This window comes from Panulirus ornatus, chromosome 6 (genome assembly GCF_036320965.1).
Source record: "Panulirus ornatus isolate Po-2019 chromosome 6, ASM3632096v1, whole genome shotgun sequence".
NCBI lineage: Eukaryota > Metazoa > Arthropoda > Malacostraca > Decapoda > Palinuridae > Panulirus > Panulirus ornatus.
This window is the reverse complement of record NC_092229.1, coordinates 47,276,079-47,296,766: the sequence shown is the minus strand read 5'-3', so window position 1 is coordinate 47,296,766 and position 20,688 is coordinate 47,276,079. Positions and strand designations below refer to the sequence as shown.

General features: G+C 39.9%; 2 protein-coding genes across 7 annotated transcripts in view; one reads left to right on the top strand and one right to left on the bottom strand.

Moving 5' to 3' along the window:
* Positions 1–20,688, bottom strand: part of LOC139749197 (DNA oxidative demethylase ALKBH2-like) — a 620,232-nt gene that overhangs the window by 549,937 nt on the left and 49,607 nt on the right. The window lies entirely within an intron of this gene.
* The window catches only part of LOC139749191 (uncharacterized), a 148,740-nt gene that overhangs the window by 89,393 nt on the left and 38,659 nt on the right, over positions 1–20,688 (top strand). For all 3 annotated transcript variants that reach the window (XM_071662864.1, XM_071662863.1, XM_071662862.1), the window contains one exon: positions 20,369–20,410. In XM_071662864.1, the coding sequence (XP_071518965.1) occupies positions 20,369–20,410 (42 nt within the window). The remainder of the gene's footprint in view (positions 1–20,368; positions 20,411–20,688) is intronic.

The window sequence follows — 20,688 nt, the reverse complement described above, 5'->3', positions numbered from 1 at the left end:
AGACCTTCTCCTGCTGCCCCACCTTCTACGACAGTCGTAAGTACCGGTCAGAGACCTTCTCCTGCTGCCCCACCTTCTACGACTGTCGTAAATACCGGCCAGAGACCTCCTGCTGCTGCCCCCACCTTCTACGACTGACGTAAGTACCGATCTCAGACCTTCTCCTGCTACCCGACCTTCTACGGCCGTCGTAAGTACCAGTCTGAGACCTATCACCTCCAAAATTCTACTTACGACCAACCATGAGAGTACCCATGTCTTCCGCGCAGCGGATCGCTGTAACGTTACTCAGCTAAAACCTTCGGAAATATTTTGTATCACGTTCACGGACGACTCTCTCTCAGCCGAGCGGGAAATGAGTCTCTCGATCTTTCGTTACTGTCTCTTCACGACCAAACTGTACACCTCTCGGTCGCACGCGGCACCATCCGGGAACCGTTCACTAGTGTACCTTACGACGGACGCTTCAAGATACAGCGGATTGTCTGAAAGAAGAAAAATATATATTTCACACACACACACACACACACACACAATGATGGCATACGAACGTGATCCCAGGCATGGATTCGAATCCATGAACGCGAGTCTTGGGTCAGTATTTTGACGACGACTCAACCCTCAGCTAATGTTCATCCCTTGTGTACGACGGTACGATTCTTAACCATCACGGTACGACCCTCGAGCACGACTATGAGTATCAACGGGCTAGCTTCCAGCTCTACAATCCTTGATGTACCTAAGGGGTCGTACCATATAGTCATTAAAAGGGTCGTACAGTCGTTCTGACAGGGTCCGGCTGTGGAGGGTGGCGGGGTCTGGGAAACATATGGGGTCCTGCTTAAGACCAGACCATATCTCTCGTGAAAGATGGAAATCCGCCATGAATGCAGCAGTGGTCTATAGGGAAGGCGCCTCACGTCTAGTGGCAACAACCATGGCTACCACCCACAACCCACCCACCCACAACCCACCCACCTACAACCCACCCACCCACAGGTATGTCAACACGCATCACACACACAAGGCTCGAGTGACTTTAAACAATCGTCCGTTACGTCAGTCCAGCCCTGGAACCAGCAGGTGTCTGATGAGTCCACTACCACACACACACACACACACACACACACACACACTAACCACCCACCTCACCTCACCTCACCTACCACTGCCATCAACCATCACTCACATCCATCTCTTCTAACTTAACGATATTTGCTAAAAAAAAAAAAAATAAAATAGTAATGTCCATCTATTATCTGACGACAGCTTTGGATGCCTTCTACCCCAAGAGCTCGATATGGCCTTACCCAATCTTACTTTATCTTACGATGGGTCTGGGACCTTACCTAACCACCTTACCTTACGATGGTTTCGGAGGTCTTCTACCCCCCACACCCTGGTCTACGAGGAAGCTCTTGTACAATTGGAGGCCGTGGCCCGTATGCCTGCCTGCTAGCGCGAGACTATCACATAAATATATCACACACAAACATAACACAGTCCGTATGAATAGTACAGTTTATAAAGTACAACAGTGATAGGTCTTCTAACATTCCGTACGCCGAATCAACCACCCCCACGTAGAAACACATCGGTCATAAACACTCCAGTGCAACAAGGAGAGAGAGAGAGAGAGAGCGAGAGACCGTTTGATAGACACTACGTGCCTGGGCGACGTAGAACCAACAACCATGGCGTTCACGAGACGGAAAAAAAATAAAAATATATATATATATATATATATATATATATATATATATATATATATATATATATATATATATATATCAACTGTTGTATTTCCCGTTATCAGGCATACGCTAGATCCGTAGCCGACCCCACCCTGCTTGAGCGAGGCTGTTGTAACGTTCTCCTGTAGCCCAAGTCTCGACGTACTCAAGGTGAACGACATGGCAAGGTATGTCAGCCACGTCCTTAGCATCAGAGCGAGCGCTCCCCCCTCCCCCTGCTCTGTGCATATGGTTAGTTAACTTACATAATGAAGACGTCCCCCCCTTAATTAACACCGCCTCTGTCACTTCCTGTTCTCGCGGTTACCGTATTCCAAAGAAAACGGACTTGCTTCCACTGAGGGGTTCATACAGCAGTTTTTGCCAAGATGATGATAATGATGTCATCACAATCCATCCCATCCTGTATAGATCAAATATAAATATAGAAAGACAAATCTTACCCAAACCGATGCTCATGTACAGGTTCGTTTTCGTACTCGAAGACGTGCTCAGTGAGATCACTGAAGACACTTTTAACAATCCGTACGGTAAGAAATCACTTCTGAAAAACGTTTTAGGTAGTCTTTTAGTGGAAGATCCTGCCATGTTTGGTCGGGAGCAGTGCGTAGCCATCTGCTACGGCCAGTACATGACGGTGGACATCCTAGTCGATACAGTTCACTGTCTCCCCCAATGTATATTACCGAAAGTTGTACACACCTATCATATATACATATATATATATATATATATATATATATATATATGAACAAAGTGCATATGAACGCGCACCTGCATAGAACATACAAACCTCCAACAGCCAGGATCGAACCAGGGACCCCTGTGAAACAGGCGGGAGCGCTACCGCTATGCTATGATCGCCCTTAATAGGGAAATGACTATTCGAATACTATGTACTCGAATACCCTTCGAATGATGACTACAAAGAATTACGCTTGGCCTCAAGAACCACTTTTTCATCATAACTCCAAAGAGCATCACATTAGAATCAGAAGCGGACGCTAAATGCCATGACTTTATTTATATCAGTAACCTAACTCTGCATTTATGTATAAAAAAAAAAAAAATGGCAAAAATTTCCACAAATGATTCACTGAGATTCCTTAAACACTGAAGTTCTAACTAACGTAGCCTAGCCCCTCGCTGTATCCTAACTCAGCGGTACGTCAAGTCTCAAACTATAAATCAAGGTTGCTTAAAAACCAGCAGGTTCAAGGATCATCTCCCACTGGTCCACATGATAAGAATATATAAATGAATTAATACATTTTACCATCAGTACTGTCTCTAGATAGATTCTGTGTTGTATTATTCGTGCATGAATGTGATTTCAGATTAAATATAATCTTGGATATCTGCTGAAGGTGGTCCATGGAAACATAGGGCGTCTATATATAGTTCCTGACCGTGACGCATTCACGGGCCGTCAGGGTCGAGCGCATAGGTTCGAATACTGGTTGCGGCAGACGTTCCACAGTCAGCCCAACTGTTCATCCATCCCTCGTGACTGGTCGATAAAATGGGTATCTGGCTCAGGCTGGGGTGTATATATATATATATATATATATATATATATATATATATATATATATATATATATATATATATATATATATATATATTTCTTCTTTCTTCATACTATTCGCCGTTTCCCGCGATAGCGAGGTAGCGTTAAGAACAGAGGATTGGGCCTTATTTGGAATATCCTCACCTGGCCCCCTCTGTTCCTTCTTTTGGAAAATTAAAAAAAAAAAAAAAAGAGAGGGGAGGATTTCCAGCCCCCCGCTCCCTCCCCTTTTAGTCGCCTTCTACGACACGCAGGGAATACGTGGGAAGTATTCTTAATCCCCTATCCCCAGGGATATATATATATATATATATATATATATATATATATATATATATATATATATATCGCGATGACTATGACGTCCCTGCGTGTCGTAGAAGGCGACTAAAAGGGGAGGGAGCGGGGGGGGCTGGAAATCCTCCCATCTTTTTTTTTTTTTTTCCAAAAGAAGGAACAGAGAAGGGGGCCAGGTGAGGATATTCCCTCAGAGGCCCAGTCCTCTGTTCTTAACGCTACCTTGCTAACGCGGGAAATGGCGAATAGTTTGAAAAAAAAAAAATATATATATCGTTAATGGGATGGCCTTGATTAGGGCCTCAGCTGCTCGTGTCGTCTCAGCTAACAACAACAAAAAAAAATACCTCCGCCCTAAATCAATGTAGCTCTACCTAACTCTCACACATGACACTACTCCATCAATTACAGCAAACGAATACGATACGGAAGAAAAAAAAGTGAAAAAAAAAAAAGTTTAACATGGTTAAGGAGCGGGAGAGATATCCCTCCTTATTACTGGTCTCTCCAGCTACTCTAGTGTGTGACGGTGGTGGGTGTGGGGGTCGAGCGGTGCGAGAGTAGTAACGTAAATGTCAGGTTCACGTACACTTTCCCCTTCACCTTAAATCAAGACACGTACTCCTCAAGGTCTTCTCCTTCTCCCGCTCTGTTTCTTCCCACTATAACACGGACGTGTTGCCTTTCATAAATAACAGAAAACGTCCTTCTCACGCCAGTTCACCATAAAAAAAAAATAAAAAGGTGAATGCTAATAATAGCGTTTCGTTTACTTGAGATTCCCTCGTTTAAGAAAGATTGATATGCATACAGCCGTGATGAAACTGTACCATAAGTCGTCTGTTTACGGTGGTGTTACCAGTCGTCAAGTATATAATTAACGGTAACAGATGGCCGCTCCTCTCCACACGTTTTCTATACCTCGTGATGACTATGACGTCAAACCAGACGTCTACTCCCTCACTTCTCCAATGGTCTGTCTGGCTGCAGCTACATCGGCGGAATAATAATAATATACCAGTGCTCTTATATGGAGTAATGCCATTTATCTCATGGTCGCCAAATATCTGAATGTGTGTGTGTACGTAAATATTTGACGTTAACTGCTTATTCGTACTGTGCGAGAAGGGAATTGTACACTCGTGGGGGCCCCAATACTTGAAGTTCTTTTTTTTTTTACTCCAAACAACTTTTTCAGTTTATGTACGTTGTGTGCATTGATCATGTCCTTATTCAGGGTATTCCATTCATCCACCTCTTTCTCATACTACAATAATACTTCTTTACAACTTTTTTGTAACAACTTTCTTGTTAAATTTCAACTTAATATCCACTGGTTGTTCTATCCCTACATCTCTCGCGGAACTGTTCACTGTCTACGTCATCGCTTTTTGTTTCAAAACTTAAAGGTTGTGATTCAGTCAACCCCTAACTCTTCTCTCTTCCAAGATAGAAGAATTGAACTAGCCTCTCCACGTACATCAACCGTCTTGGTTCTGGTTCCATCTTTATTACCCTCCTCTAGATTTACTCTGTAGACTCGCAGTGCTTCTTTACGTGCTGTGACCAAACTTGAGAAGCATATTATAGTTCTGGCCTTATACAAGGTACGAACAGCTTGCTACATATTTCCTTAACCATATACTCGAAAGTTATCTTAAGATTTTGCTAGGTGACAGTAATACTTTTAAACAATAAATGGAAAAGAGTGAAAGACGGCGAAAGTCAAGTAATGAGCCAAACAGACCAACTTACAACATTAACCTTTAATACCCTGGCATATCCACTAATCCTCATTTTCTACTAGTGTGAAGTAAATTTTCTCTCAGCATATTAAATGACAATTAACGGACACAAAATATTCTAAATTATGTCTTTAAATCACTCCAGGATATATATATGATCAACTCAATTATCTAAAATTAATTTTTTTTCCCCAGCTATCGTATGTGCGAGAAAATCATGAGATAAATGTATCAAATTATGGTCACTTATGACTTACAAAATTTAACTCGCTACTGTTTAACATGGTCTCCGCTAGGTGGACAGCCCACTTGTTCTCTGCTTCCCATGTATTTCATATGACAGTCTTCGACATTCTTCCGTTTATTCTTTTTCCTTACCTAACAAAATTTTCAAAGGGCACACATGTATATTAAACTAAAACAAACAACAGTAACAGTGACCAATGATTGTATTTAAATATCTTAATGCCCAGTGGCGTATGTAGGGTAGGGCAGGTGCCCTGGGCGCCACTTGAAGGGGGGCGCAACTCGACAGGTTTAGTTTTTTGACATATGTTACCCGAATGACATTTTTAACTGTTTGGTTTTGTGATATAAAAAAAAAGAAACTCGCCTAGTTTTCAACTATAGTAATATTTTGCTACTATCAGTTGCATTACCGCTTAGCGGAGGTGATGAAAATAAAAAATATTGGTGTCATATGTTTAGACAGGGGCGCAATTTCAGTATGCTTGCCATAGGCGGTATTTTCCCCTAGATACGCCTCTGTTATTGCCGTTATTCTATTGTATATTTAACGTTAACATGATAGACAACAGAGATCGCTATGTTGGCTCGTCCGTCCGTCAGTTTGTCTGACACACTTTACAACGCAACTCAATCCTAGCCTTCTTACAGCGTAACTCAATCCTAGTCTTCTTACAACGTAACTCAATCCTAGCCTTCTTACAACGTAACTCAATCTAGCCTTCTTACAACGTAACTCAATCCTAGTCTTCTACAACGTAACTCAATCCTAGCCTTCTTACAACATAACTCAATCCTAGTCTTCCACATCGTAACTCAATCCTAGCCTTCTTACAACGTAACTCAATACTAGTCTTCTTACAACGTAACTCAATCCTAATCTACAACGTAACTCAATCCTAGCCTTCTTACAACGTAACTCATCCTAATCTACAACGTAACTCAATCCTAGCCTTTTTACAACGTAACTCAATCCTAATCTTCTACATCGTAACTCAATCCTAGCCTTCTTACAACGTAACTCAATCCTAGTCTTCTACAACGTAACTCAATCCTAGCCTTTTTACACCGTAACTCAATCCTAGTCTTCTTAACCTGGAACTCGACCTGTCTCATAACCTGAGAAAAATTCATAACTGGCCATGGAAATTAAACGAGTTTTTCTAGTATATTCCATAGAATATATCAATCCTATCTTATATTTCCCCTCCTTAATTCTAATATATTCTATAGAATATATCAAACCTATCTTATACTTCCCCTCCTTGTTTCTAATATGTTCTATAGAATATATCAATCCTATCTTATATTTCCCCTCCTTGTTTCTAATATGTTCTATAGAATATATCAATCCTATCTTATATTTCCCCTCCTTGTTTCTAATATGTTCTATAGAATATATCAATCCTATCTTATATTTCCCCTCCTTGTTTCTAATATGTTCTATAGAATATATCAATCCTATCTTATATTTCCCCTCCTTGTTTCTAATATGTTCTATAGAATATATCAATCCTATCTTATATTTCCCCTCCTTGTTTCTAATATGTTCTATAGAATATATCAATCCTATCTTATATTTCCCCTCCTTGTTTCTAATATATTCTATAGAATATATCAATCCTATCTTATATTCCCCTCCTTGTTTCTAATATGTTCTATAGAATATATCAATCCTATCTTATATTTCCCCTCCTTGTTTCTAATATGTTCTATAGAATATATCAATCCTATCTTATATTTCCCCTCCTTGTTTCTAATATGTTCTATAGAATATATCAATCCTATCTTATATTTCCCCTCCTTGTTTCTAATATATTCTATAGAATATATCAATCCTATCTTATATTTCCCCTCCTTGTTTCTAATATATTCTATAGAATATATCAATCCTATCTTACATTTCCCCTCCTTGTTTCTAATATATTCTATAGAATACATCAATCCTATCTTTTATTTCCCCTCCTTGTTTCTAATATATTCTATAGAATATATCAATCCTATCTTATATATTCCCTCCTCGTAACTATGTTGCCACGTCGAACGAACACCGATTTGCCATGCATCATCATTCCTGTCATAATTTTCCTTAGCGTCCGCTCATCACAATTTACGTCCACCATTACTGTCATTATCCCTAATATTGTCGTAAACATTATTGATTACTGTTATCAGCTACCTTCCTTTGCCACAACTGTCCACAATGGCCCTTAATTTAGGGAGATGTGTGTCCCACACGCTCTGCCTATTACTGAATAGTGTATATGTCATGGAACTCTGTCGTGTGGTGTTTAGTGTTGCTAACCATGACGCACTCAAGGGCCGCCCGGGGTGGAGCCTGGATAGGTTCGAACTTCAGCTGCGGCAGTCGGTCCACAGTCAACCCAGCTGTTCATCCTCCCCTAGGGGGTTGGTCGGTAATATACATATACGAATCGGGCGCAGGCGGGAAGCTGTAAGCTTTCATCAGTTGCAACCGAGCCTCCTACAGAGCTAAACCACGAACGCAGACGATCAGACGTTAACGGCCCGGCCACTGTCAACACCCCCATCCCCTACGATGCGTCGTCTGGCCAACAAAACACAAGCCTCGCCACGTCTTAAAATAAAAAAGAAATCATCTCTAACGACCTTACGAACATAGAATTCTAAAGTTATCTTTACAACCTGAACAGAAAACGATATTTCAAAATAAAATAGATCCTAGATACGTACAAAAACGCATTACTCAACTATTCCAGATCAACTTCCTCTTTAAATGTCAGGTGCACCTGAAACCCCAACTGAACTAGCGGACTAAAAACATAACGAAACCTTCAGTCATAACTGTGAGATTAGAAACAAGATCACCAATCGACTTGAAAGTAATGAGGTGTATATTCCGTTGACTGTTTACGAAGTACGCTAATAATCCTGCATGGGTCCTTCAGAACCGCTAATAATCCTGCATGGATCGTTCAGGACCGCTAATAATCCTGCATGGGTCGTTCAGGACCGCTAATAATCCTGCAAGGGTCGTTCACGACCGCTAATAATCAGGCATGGGTCGTTCAGAACCGCTAATAATCCTGCATGGGTCGTTCAGAACCGCTAATAATCCTGGAAGGGTCGTTCACGACCGCTAATAATCCTGCAAGGGTCGTTCAGAACCGCTAATAATCCTGCATGAGTCGTTCAGAACCGCTAATAATCCTGCAAGGGTCGTTCAGAACCGCTAATAATCCTGCAAGGGTCGTTCAGGACCGCTAATAATCCTGCAAGGGTCCTTCAGAACCGCTAATAATCTTGCATGGGTCGTTCAGGACCGCTAATAATCCTGCATGGGTCCTTCAGAACCGCTAATAATCCTGCATGAGTCGTTCAGAACCGCTAATAATCCTGCATGGGTCGTTCAGGACCGCTAATAATCCTGCATGAGTCGTTCAGAACCGCTAATAATCCTGCATGGGTCGTTCAGAACCGCTAATAATCCTGCATGGGTCCTTCAGAACCGCTAATAATCTTGCATGGGTCGTTCAGGACCGCTAATAATCCTGCATGGGTCCTTCAGAACCGCTAATAATCCTGCATGAGTTGTTCAGAACCGCTAATAATCCTGCAAGGGTCGTTCAGAACCGCTAATAATCCTGCAAGGGTCGTTCAGAACCGCTAATAATCCTGCATGGGTCGCTCAGGAACGCTAATAATTGTGCTAAGAACGCTAATATCCTGCTAGGATCGATCAGGTACGCTAATAATAATCCCCAGAGGGTTGTTTAGGTCCGCTAATAACCATGCATGGGTCGCTCAAGAACGCTAACAATGATGCTAAGAACGCTAATAATCCTTCTAGCATCGCTCAGGTACGCTAATGATAATCCCAGAGGATTGTTTAGGTCCGCTAATAACCATGCATGGGTCGCTCAAGAACGCTAACAATGATGCTAAGAACGCTAATAATCTTTCTAGGGTCGCTCAGGTACGCTGATAATGCTGAAAAGGCAGTTCAGGTCCGCTAATAATCCTGCAGTGGTCGCTCAGGTCCACTAGATCTAGGTCGTTTTGCTCAGGTATGCTAATAATCCTACAATGGTCGGTCAGATACACGATAATCCTGCTAGGATCGCTCACAGACACGAATAATCCTGCTAGGGTCGGCTACATGAATTATCTTGCACAAGAAGAAGACATTTTCACCGGTATGTTTCGTAAGGCATTTCAAAACTGTGATCCAGAATTTCTGAGCCAGGTACTTGAATATATTTAGAATGATGAAAAAAAAAAAAAAAGAAAATGGGGGAGGGAGAGTTGCCAGAGACGTTTTCTGCCAAATAAATCAAGATAAACTTAGTATGATGATGTCAGAGAAGATCCACATTACATTAAGGGATTTTCAATCCTGACCAATATTCTTGAAACCACTTAGCAACAATGATGCATTCAAATACGACGATAAAATACGAAATCCTTCAATACAAAATAAAAACCACCTCGGTTAATGTAAAATTAGGCTTCAGCTGAAAGAAGAAAAATACGGCTAAGCTGATATATCTTTCCATTAGATTCGGTGACATGAATATCATTTAAGGGAAACCTCGGAATCAAGCGCAAGTACCTTTAACACTGTACTGTCACAAAGTACACTGGGAAGAGTCGTAGACTTATGCAGGTCAGAGAGAAAGCACTGTTGTAGAATGCTAGTCTATTTAAGTTACCGGTGAACCTAAACGAAGATATGGACAAATTAGATAATGATTTACCTAAATGACGATTCGATGCCGATAATATATGAATCATTAAACAACAATTTAATAACAGAGTTGGATAAAATTTAGAACTGTCGTCAAGCAGAAGTTACTTGGAACTCTGTTTACTATGTAGGGTCATCAACCGTTCCATGTTCCCCTGATGAAATGAAATTTGACTCTGTCCATGTTCCTCCTGTTCACTTGGACTCTGGATTGTTGATAAATGGTTTGAAAGCTTGGGGGATACTATGTATCTTTCTGGCGAATATTTACATGCCTTTCTTTCTCGTGTGTATACGAAAGACTTAATTGCCTGCGATTCTGTCTAATCATACATGTATGAAAGAATGACAAAGGCGACAAGTACAGATTTGAAAAAAAAAAAAGTTTTCCCGATACAAGACATGCAAGGTCAATATATTTAAGCAAAACAAGTTATTCTTCCCGTCTTAAGTCAAACAGGTCTTACTCTCCATGCTGAGTCAGGGACTCGTCTGGTGACAGCGTAACACCAAAGGAATCAACGCATGAAATACGCATGAATGTCGCTTTTCCCCGTCCACGGCCATGGCTTAAGTTCCGCGACTCCAGCAGACTCGACGTGCAACGGGGAAGGATGTTGGCGAGGTTGCGTGCCAACGAGGGAGGTTCATTCCTCCCCTCCCCTGGCGGTAGCTAGTGGTACTGCCTAACTATCCTCTAACCTTAAATTACCTTAAATTACAAATTAACGACTCGATGTCCTCTCGATGGCAGGGTAACCAAGGCTGCTCAGCTCAGCTCAGCGTGTCTAATGCCTGACTTCGGTCTTCCTGGACTCCAGCGGCAAGTGATAACACTTGAGTTGTATCTCCCTCACGGCATGGATAGGAGTAGAGGACTGTCAAAGGCATATTACCCACAGCAAAGATGCTCACTTTACCCTGCTGCAGCGTGGAGAGCAGACTCGAAGCTGCAGGAACCCCACGGAGCTGTTCCTGGGGTTGTAAGACTCATTAGCATAGTCTCTGGAGCTGTAAGATCATTTAAGGAGCAAACTTTACCCTGCTGCAGCGTAGAGAGCAGACTCGAAGCTGCAGGAACCCCACGGAGCTGTTCCTGGCGTTGTAAGACTCGTTAGAGTTGTCTCTGGAGCTGTAAGATCATTTAAGGAGCAAAATACCACAAACGACCGTATATATATGACTGTGGTTTCCGTAACAACATTACTGACACTGGCGCAACAACCTATTAGCATAACCCGACTATGATCACAACAGCATCACAACACCCACGGGAAAAAAAAAAAAAGGAGGAACAAAAATGGAAGGTAAAAAAATTTTACGACATGGCCACTAAATCCCTTCTTCCACAGGTGAGGAAGTACGAAGTCATCACGTCCACATATGTTCCAGGATTAGTTTCCCACTGCTTCCTGTCGGGTGGCGAGGCGTCCAGCCATACCGTTTACCACAAAAAACACACGCCTCAAAACAAACACCAGTACATCTTTTCAATTGCACTTTGCAATTTTAAACCCCCTCTTTTCTTTGTAGCCATTATCTTGAGTCGCGTCTCGCTGGCCTGTGCACGATTGAGCCGCTGCTGCTGCTACCCAGGCGTTAAAAAAAAAACAGGAAGGAAGAAGATGGTGCAGATAATGGCTACGTACGGATCGTGCTTTTTGAGGCAAAACACCGGAACCCGTCAGTCAGGCGAACATGAATAGGGCGTGGCGGGGCTGGAGAAGATGAGAGCAGCGGTGCTGGCGGTCGGTCCGTCGACCAGAGAGGGTCTATCACCTCATATCCTCTACCGCAATTGTAGCACGACCACGCACGAAAACCACACTATCTCTCTTTCGTGACAGACGAACACGCACACACACACACACACGTAAACACATATGTACCACGAGGGAGAAAAATAGAAATACAGACAAAAGACAACGGGAGACATAAGAAACTCGTACACAACACTTTGAAAATATATAAATATATATTAGAATCCTTAGTGAAAGAAAACAATACCTTATTCAGAAATTACCTTCAATTTTTAATCCAAATAAATAGCCCGTTCCACTACGCACTAAATAGACAGCGGGAAACAAAAGAAAAAACATTTTAAATATATATACAATGATAATCATTCAAAGAAATCAATACCTGTTTAGAAATAATCCTCATCATTTCACCCAAATATATAGCCCTTACCACAAAGCACCTAAAATAATTGATAACTAACTAGGAATTCTAACTTTGCAAATCTAGTATCCCGATTTGGAATTTATATGGGCTTGCCAGAGTATAAAAACAGTAAACATTGAATTTTAAAACTAATTAAAAAAAAAATTCCCCTACAATCAGAAAAAAAAATGCACATGCAGAAAAAAAAACAAGCGATTCTTATCTATACGATTTTGAAGTCTTTATCATTTAAAAGATCAGGTGTGCAATTCTCAATGATATTGTTAAAAAAGACGACAAGGAATTACTGTTTCCGGGGTCTCAAATCTCAAACAGAACTGTTAAAAAAGACGACAAGGAATTACTGTTTCCGGGGTCTCAAATCTCAAACAGAACTGTTAAAAAAGGACGACAAGGAGTTACTGTTTCCGGGGTCTCAAATCTCAAACAGAACTGTTAAAAAAGACGACAAGGAATTACTGTTTCCGGGGTCTCAAATCTCAAACAGAACTGTTAAAAAAGGACGACAAGGAGTTACTGTTTCCGGGGTCTCAAATCTCAAACAGAACTGTTAAAAAAGACGACAAGGAGTTACTGTTTCCGGGGTCTCAAATCTCAAACAGAACTGTTAAAAAAAGACGAAAAGGAATTACTGTTTCCGGGGTCTCAAATCTCAAACAGAACTGTTAAAAAAGACAAGGAATTACTGTTTCCAGGGTCTCAAATCTCAAACAGAACTGTTAAAAAAGACGACAAGGAGTTACTGTTTCCGGGGTCTCAAATCTCAAACAGAACTGTTAAAAAAGACGACAAGGAGTTACTGTTTCCGGGGTCTCAAATCTCAAACAGAACTGTTAAAAAAGACGACAAGGAATTACTGTTTCCGGGGTCTCAAATCTCAAAGAGAACTGTTAAAAAAGACGACAAGGAGTTACTGTTTCCGGGGTCTCAAATCTCAAACAGATAAGCCATTCATTGGCTGGCTGGTTATTTGGGTTTTAGGCCTATCAAACTGCCAGGGTTATCAAAATTGTCAACGTTATGCGTAGGCCTATTGAACTGTCAACGTCATGCGTAGGCCTAATGAACTGTCAACGTCATGCGTAGGCCTATCTAACTGTCAACGTCATGCGTAGGCCTATTCAACTGTCAACGTCATGCGTAGGCCTATTCAACTGTCAACGTCATGATACGCACACCCATCGTAAATTAATAACCATAATAATAAATTCAAAAAAATAAAAATAAACCATTTCTTTACGTGTTGTAGATGATTCACACACCCTACATATCCTCCTTACATAATATAACAAAGCACTCAGCCAGTTAGTTCGCTAGTCACTTCGGCTTTAACCACTACCACGGTCATTACATTACGACCCTCAGCGTCAATATTGTAACCAGCGCCCGAATATTTCTGAAATCCCTCTTCAGGTACTGAAGATAATTCTAAATATACTTTTACTGAGCTCTGAACTGCAAATATGGCTATCAGTACTTAATATGTTGGATGATTGGCGAATGAAACTCCAGACTATCAATTGCCACGGTCATTAAGATCGTCAACGTCCAAGTCTAACCACCCATTACAAAGTTTGACTGCCTTCGGCAAGTGTTCGAGATCATTATAAAATCGTACATGATCCCAATGTAAATATGGCGTCTGCCTAATATTGGTAGCTAGTGATAAAGCCGCAAAAATATCTTTAAATGGGTGACTGAAGGAAAATGTTTTAGAGCTTGAAGAATTTGCGGGGAATTGGTTGAAGGGAACTTTGAAATTACAGATCGTTATATGACGGTGTTCCTTTAGCCTTTGAATATACAACAGAGATGATACATAGTTTCAGTATTACTCCAGCCCAGCACTACATGTCCATATATGCGTCCAATACCTCAATTGTAATCATGTCTTTATAAAGTTTCATCCAAAATCTTGAGACACTTATCGCTTTATTATATGTCTTTTGTGTATATTCAGTTTATAGTATTTTTGACTATCAAAATTCATTACAGAAGACTGGGAATAATCCGTCCAAAACTTGACCAAAAAAAAACTGATGCAACATGGATATATTTCTGGACATTTTTTTCCTCTCGTGAATAGATTCACTGATGAATAACCCTTGGCTTAATTCACTCAACTTTGCCGTGGGCTATAAATGCGTCTGTGTCGCTTTACGTCAGAAAATTCTTGGGAAATGTTGCCCTTTAAAATCTTTACTCTTATCTACAAAAGAGATCATATATATATATATATATATATATATATATATATATATATATATATATATATATATATATATATATATATATATATCCTATATTATAAAAGTTAACATAATAATAATAATAATAATAATAATAATAATAATAATAATAGAGAGAGAGAGAGAGAGAGAGAGAGAGAGAGAGAGAGAGAGAGAGAGAGAGAGAGAGAGAGAGTAATCTGTTTTTATTTGTTTTCTAAACTTCTACTTTATGCTGTAGTAATTAAAGAGAAGATAAATTTCACAATACTTCAGCTACTACGTAGATCCAAGTAAGTCTCACCCTCAGTAAACAAGACAGTTGCAAACATATCAGCCAATACCGTCCATTCTTGCATGCAGTCTTTAAAAGGACGCGATAACCTTTTACTCCCACCGTAAGGGGATGAAGTAGTTACCAGACCCACAGCTGCCTTACCGCGCTACCATGCACTTCCTGAATTTTGACTGAGGTGTTTCCCCACAAAACCCATGGAAGTCGTGAGATGAACAGCGCCCATAAACCATGGAAATGCTGCACGAACTTATCCCTCAAACCCATGGAAATGATGCCAGACACAATTCCACAAACTCACATAAATGGTGCAAGAAACAATCCCACAAAACCCATGGAAATGGTGTAAGAGAAAAAAAAATCCACAATCATGAAAGTGGTGCAAGAACAGCGCCACACAACCATAGAAGTGCTACTAAAAAAATTCCACAAACTTATGGAATTAGCACAAGAAACATTCCTACAAACCTATGGAATTAGCACAAGAAACATTCCCACAAACCCATGGAATTAGCACAAGAAACATTCCCACAAACCCATGGAATTAGCACAAGAAACATTCCCACAAACCCATATAACTGGTACACAAACATTCCCACAAACCCATGGCAGTGCTATGAGAAACAAATCCCACAAACCCATGGAACTGGGGCAAAAAGAAACATTATCCAGCAGTTCGAAAAGGAAAAATCCGAAGTAAGCCTTTGACACGTGCGTTCCACTAGCATCATTTTTCAGGTAGAGTTAATTGTCAAATGGCTGCACTGAAAGTTGAATTATTGGGTTAAAATACCATCGTTCTGTACACATTTGACGGACTGCTGGTTTGGACCCCAGTCACTGTGTTTTTTAAACCTATTTACTACATACACAGATATCTCAGGCCTCCTTCCTTCTACCTACTGTGTCAATATAAGGTAAAAAAAAAAAAAACCTGGCTCTTCTGAGAATTCTTTTCCATTAACATAAAAGACAAAGACAAATGTCTGTATAACGTTTGGATGAAACCCATAATAATTATGGTGAACCTTTTTTTTTTTTTTTTTTTCGACCACGTGAAATGCCATGTCATTCAATCTTACCATATCAAGTACGCTAGCCACTAGCCCGAACCGACCACTGCCACTTCCCCCCAAATATACTTTACTTATTTTATCTACCGTTTTCCTACGAGTTACTTAAATGCAATAGAATTTTAATTCATTTTATCTGTAGATGAACTACATATTTCAAACAACTGGGTTTCGTTACGCTTCGAAAAATAAGCGAAATGACACATCTCCGGCGTTGACACTGTCACCAATGTCGTTAGCGAATAAATGACCACAACAGAGCAGAACGACTGTTGCCAGTGTATGTCAGGCGTCCACAATCTATGTTAAGGCGTTGTTAACCCGCCAAAACTGAAGGTTATAAGCTCCCCCTTGGGTGTTCTCTCCTGTGTGATGAAAGTGAAAGGCGAGTGTCTAGTCAGTACTAACCTTGGATGTAAAATGATTGGTTCGTCATTATTATTAAGAGTTTTAGGCCTATCGGATACTGCTGCTGAGAGGGTTAGTGAGGCCGACACCGTCAAAGCGTCTTGAACACCTTCTTGAGGTGTTCAGGATAATTCAAGCGCTTACTACTTTTATGATCCTTTATAAAAAGGGGATTACAAATTATTGATAAAGTGGATGTTACCGTGTTCACCGACATCAAAACGACCGGCAAAGTTCCGAAAGAAATTAATATACAAGTCTGCGGATACTTTAAAATAATTTGAATGAAAACAAGTCACAGAACACATAACTCTTACAAAGCATAACAAGTGAAAATACAATATTGTATTATAACCTTACTGCTACTGCCAACTGTCCATACAACTTCATTACAAGTTTTGTTTACGTGACCATTCAGGTTATACAATTGTATCACATTTTCATTCATAAAACATCAATGCTCTTTATTTTTACCGCAAACATTTTCTACAAAAGTTTTCATATATATATATATATATATATATATATATATATATATATATATATATATATATATATATATATATATATATATATATATATTTCATACTATTCGCCATTTCCCACGTTAGCAAGGTAGCGTTAAGAACAGAGGAGTGAGCCTCCGAGGGAACATCCCCACTTGGCCCCCTCCTCTGTTCCTTCATTAGGAAAACCAAAAACGAGAGGGGAGGATTTCCAGCCCCCCGCTCCCTTCCCTTTTAGTCGCCTTCTACGACACGCAGGGAATACGTGGGAAGTATTCTTTCTCCCCTAACCCCAGGGATATATATATATATATATATATATATATATATATATATATATATATATATATATATATATATATATATATATATATATATGCTGAAAGCGAACGATCATTCTGCGTTGGCAAATGCGTTAATTAGATGTGGTTTCAGTACTAATGGACCTGTGTGATATTCACTTAGCTAACTAAATCTTTCTATTTACCTTATGTCACCACTAAAGCTATATTCATGCGAACCCAAAGTCTGACACTTGGGAGTTCCTGAATTCGTTATCAGATTGCCCTCTGGTACTACAGTGACAGGCATGGTTTTTTTGATAGTATATACCTTCACCTCACTGTCAGGATTAGCGTATTACTACTTCATAGCGACTTTTACCTTATCTTAGAATATATCTGTTTATTTCTTATTTCTATTGACAAAATCTTACCAAAATAACGCAGCTCTGAGTCGACCTTACGCGCCCAGAGCAGTGCTCTGCTTAAACAAAATAACCCAATGACGGTATATCTTTTTTCCCTTGAAATGCATTTCATATATACCCGCTGACTACATTTCACGTATCCCCCTGGAGGTCTATGAATCCAAGGATGTCGACCATTGGTTTATAGGAATGTGGTATAATTGTTTACCATCATCTTCACGTTAATCAAATGCATTATACGTAGTGTCATACCTTGTGTGTTCAGTGAATCCCTCGGTCTAAACAGGACTGCAACAGCATTCGTCTACTAAAAGTAGTACACACTCACGTATGTACATCTAGAGACAAAAAAATAAAAATATATACCAGAAGGCTTAATGACCTCTGAAGAGTGAGTGTATCGGGAAATCTAATACACCAATAATACGATCGAAGGGTTAAGAGAGAGAGAGAGAGAGAGAGAGAGAGAGAGAGAGAGAGAGAGAGAGAGAGAGAGAGAGAGAGAGAGAGAGCGTAAAGAAGGTTTTCTCTTCACCCTACTCTCGCTACAGAAGCAACAGCCGGTAAGGGAAAATATGGAAGGGGGAAAAAAAAATCCTTGCGTTCGTTCAACATGCCTAGAATTTTAGAGGAAAGAATGAAATGCAATGCTTAACTGTAATATTCTACTACAATATTACACTACACTATTGCAGCAGTTTCAGTAAGGGGTCGTTCTTTGAGGCTGTAATCAGAGAAAATTATATATATATATTTATACACACACGAACAAAGTGCAGAGGAACGCGCACCTTCATAGAACATACAAACCTCTAACAGCCAGGATCGAACTCAGGACCCCTGTGCCACAGGCGGGAATGTTACCGCTAGGCTATGGGCCTGGCTAATTGGAAATAACTATTCGAATACTACGTACTCGAATACCCTTCGTCTCATATTGGTGAGCAAAGGGGTCTACAACGGTCATTTCCCATCAGGCGCACATAGCCAGCAGATAGCACTTTACCAAACCTAACTGTACAACGCGGAGGTATATGAATACGAACAAATTAATCACCGAAACTGACGTAATATTTATCCAACCAATTTTTAGATACAAGTAATCTCAAAAAATCATTTGATAGTATCTTGTTCGGAAGTATTAATGCTCTATTCGCAACTGATCTTTTTCCTGCATTAAAACTCAGCCTTCTACCTTTAAATTTTTTTACTCCATTTATTTCAATATATATATATATATCTATTAGGAATAAATACATAATCATGGTCTATAGTGTTGAAATTGTTCAGAGTCATCGCTTCGTTAGAGATTCATTTGTTCTCAACTCCTCTTCATTCGTTATTTTCTCTGATAAAGCAGGAATCAGTTTTATAACCGTTCTTTGTACCCGTCCAGGGCTTTTCTTTGATCGCTTTTGTGGTTCAGGGACCTAAAGCCGAGCAGCAATATTCTAAATGTCTCACTAACTCGCCGAAAAGGGTCAGGTTGGTTCCTAGCGCTTATCTTCATTCTGTCTACCGACTTGTTTGATGCACTTCACACAATTATAAATCCAAGACCCCACGTCTTCATTTACTCTGAATGGCGGATTTTATATCTGTTTGAAATTCTTACCTCCAAAGTGTTTCAATTTACATGTCTACGTTAATTGTACACATTCATGTTCTAACGTTCTAACATTACAGGTACAGTAATTACACACTCAAGGACTGTAATATATCCTATTACAAGTACGGAAGTACACATTTAAGGACTGTATTATGTTCTAAGTGCGGAGGTAAGTACACATTCAAGGAATGTATCATATTCTATCATAAGTGCGAAGATAAGTACACATTTAAGGACTGTATTACATTCTATCATAGGTACAAAATCAAGTACTCACTCAAGGACTGTAATGCTGTATTACAGCTACGGGGTAGTTCTATTACAAGGGCGGAGGTAAGAACACTCCCCACACACTGTAATATGTTGTACTACAGATACGTAAGTAAGTTCACATTCAAAGACTCTAACATGTTCTATCACAGGTGCGGAGGTAAGCGCACATATATGAACGGCAATACGTTCTATTACAGGTACGAAGATAAGAACACATCCAAGGACTGTACTTTTTTTTCTATTACAGGAATGGAGGTTAGGACATATTCATGGACTAACAGTTTTCCTATTACAGGTACTAACTTTATTGTATTACAGGCACAGAGGTAAGTACAAATTCATCTCGTAACAATAATACAAAGCTTATCTAATCAACATATTTTATAAATGACATAATCATATCACTTATGGCAAATTATGAGGACCATTACCTATTTTCATTTCCAAGCAAGCACCCGACAATCTTATGGAGCTTTAACTAAAGATTAAAATCCCAAAGAACTCATCATCTTAAAGCAATCATGTTAACAAGCAAGCAGCTTTGGAACAATAACATGTGCTAGTCAAACAGCTGAACCACATCCTACCATTATAGATTATGTACTATGTATCCAATACCTTTCATCCCCTTGTATCATTACGATGGTTACGTAAACCCGTGGGAGTAAGTAACGCCAGTCATAAAACAAACCCTTGATGCAATCGTCATCCCAAGACTAAAACGTCTCCGTTTTCTTTGCAGACGACGCCACCTCTACCACCACCACTACCACCAAACCAGAAGGTAAGACAGAGCATTATATCTTGTTACTTTCAAAACAAATATTACGATATTTAAAAGCATAACGACCTACTAATGTTCTAAGTCGCTTAGATATATTCTAGGTGTCTAAATTGCATAAGCCCCAAGTGAGGAAGAAGAAATGTACCCGAGTTCACTGTCCTAACAAATTATAGTAATCCAAATCCCACACTCAGAAAGATACTATTACAGGCCATCAACACTTGAGGACTTAACCTTCAATAAGCAATAAAACGATGTTTTCGTGGCGTTATCTTAAG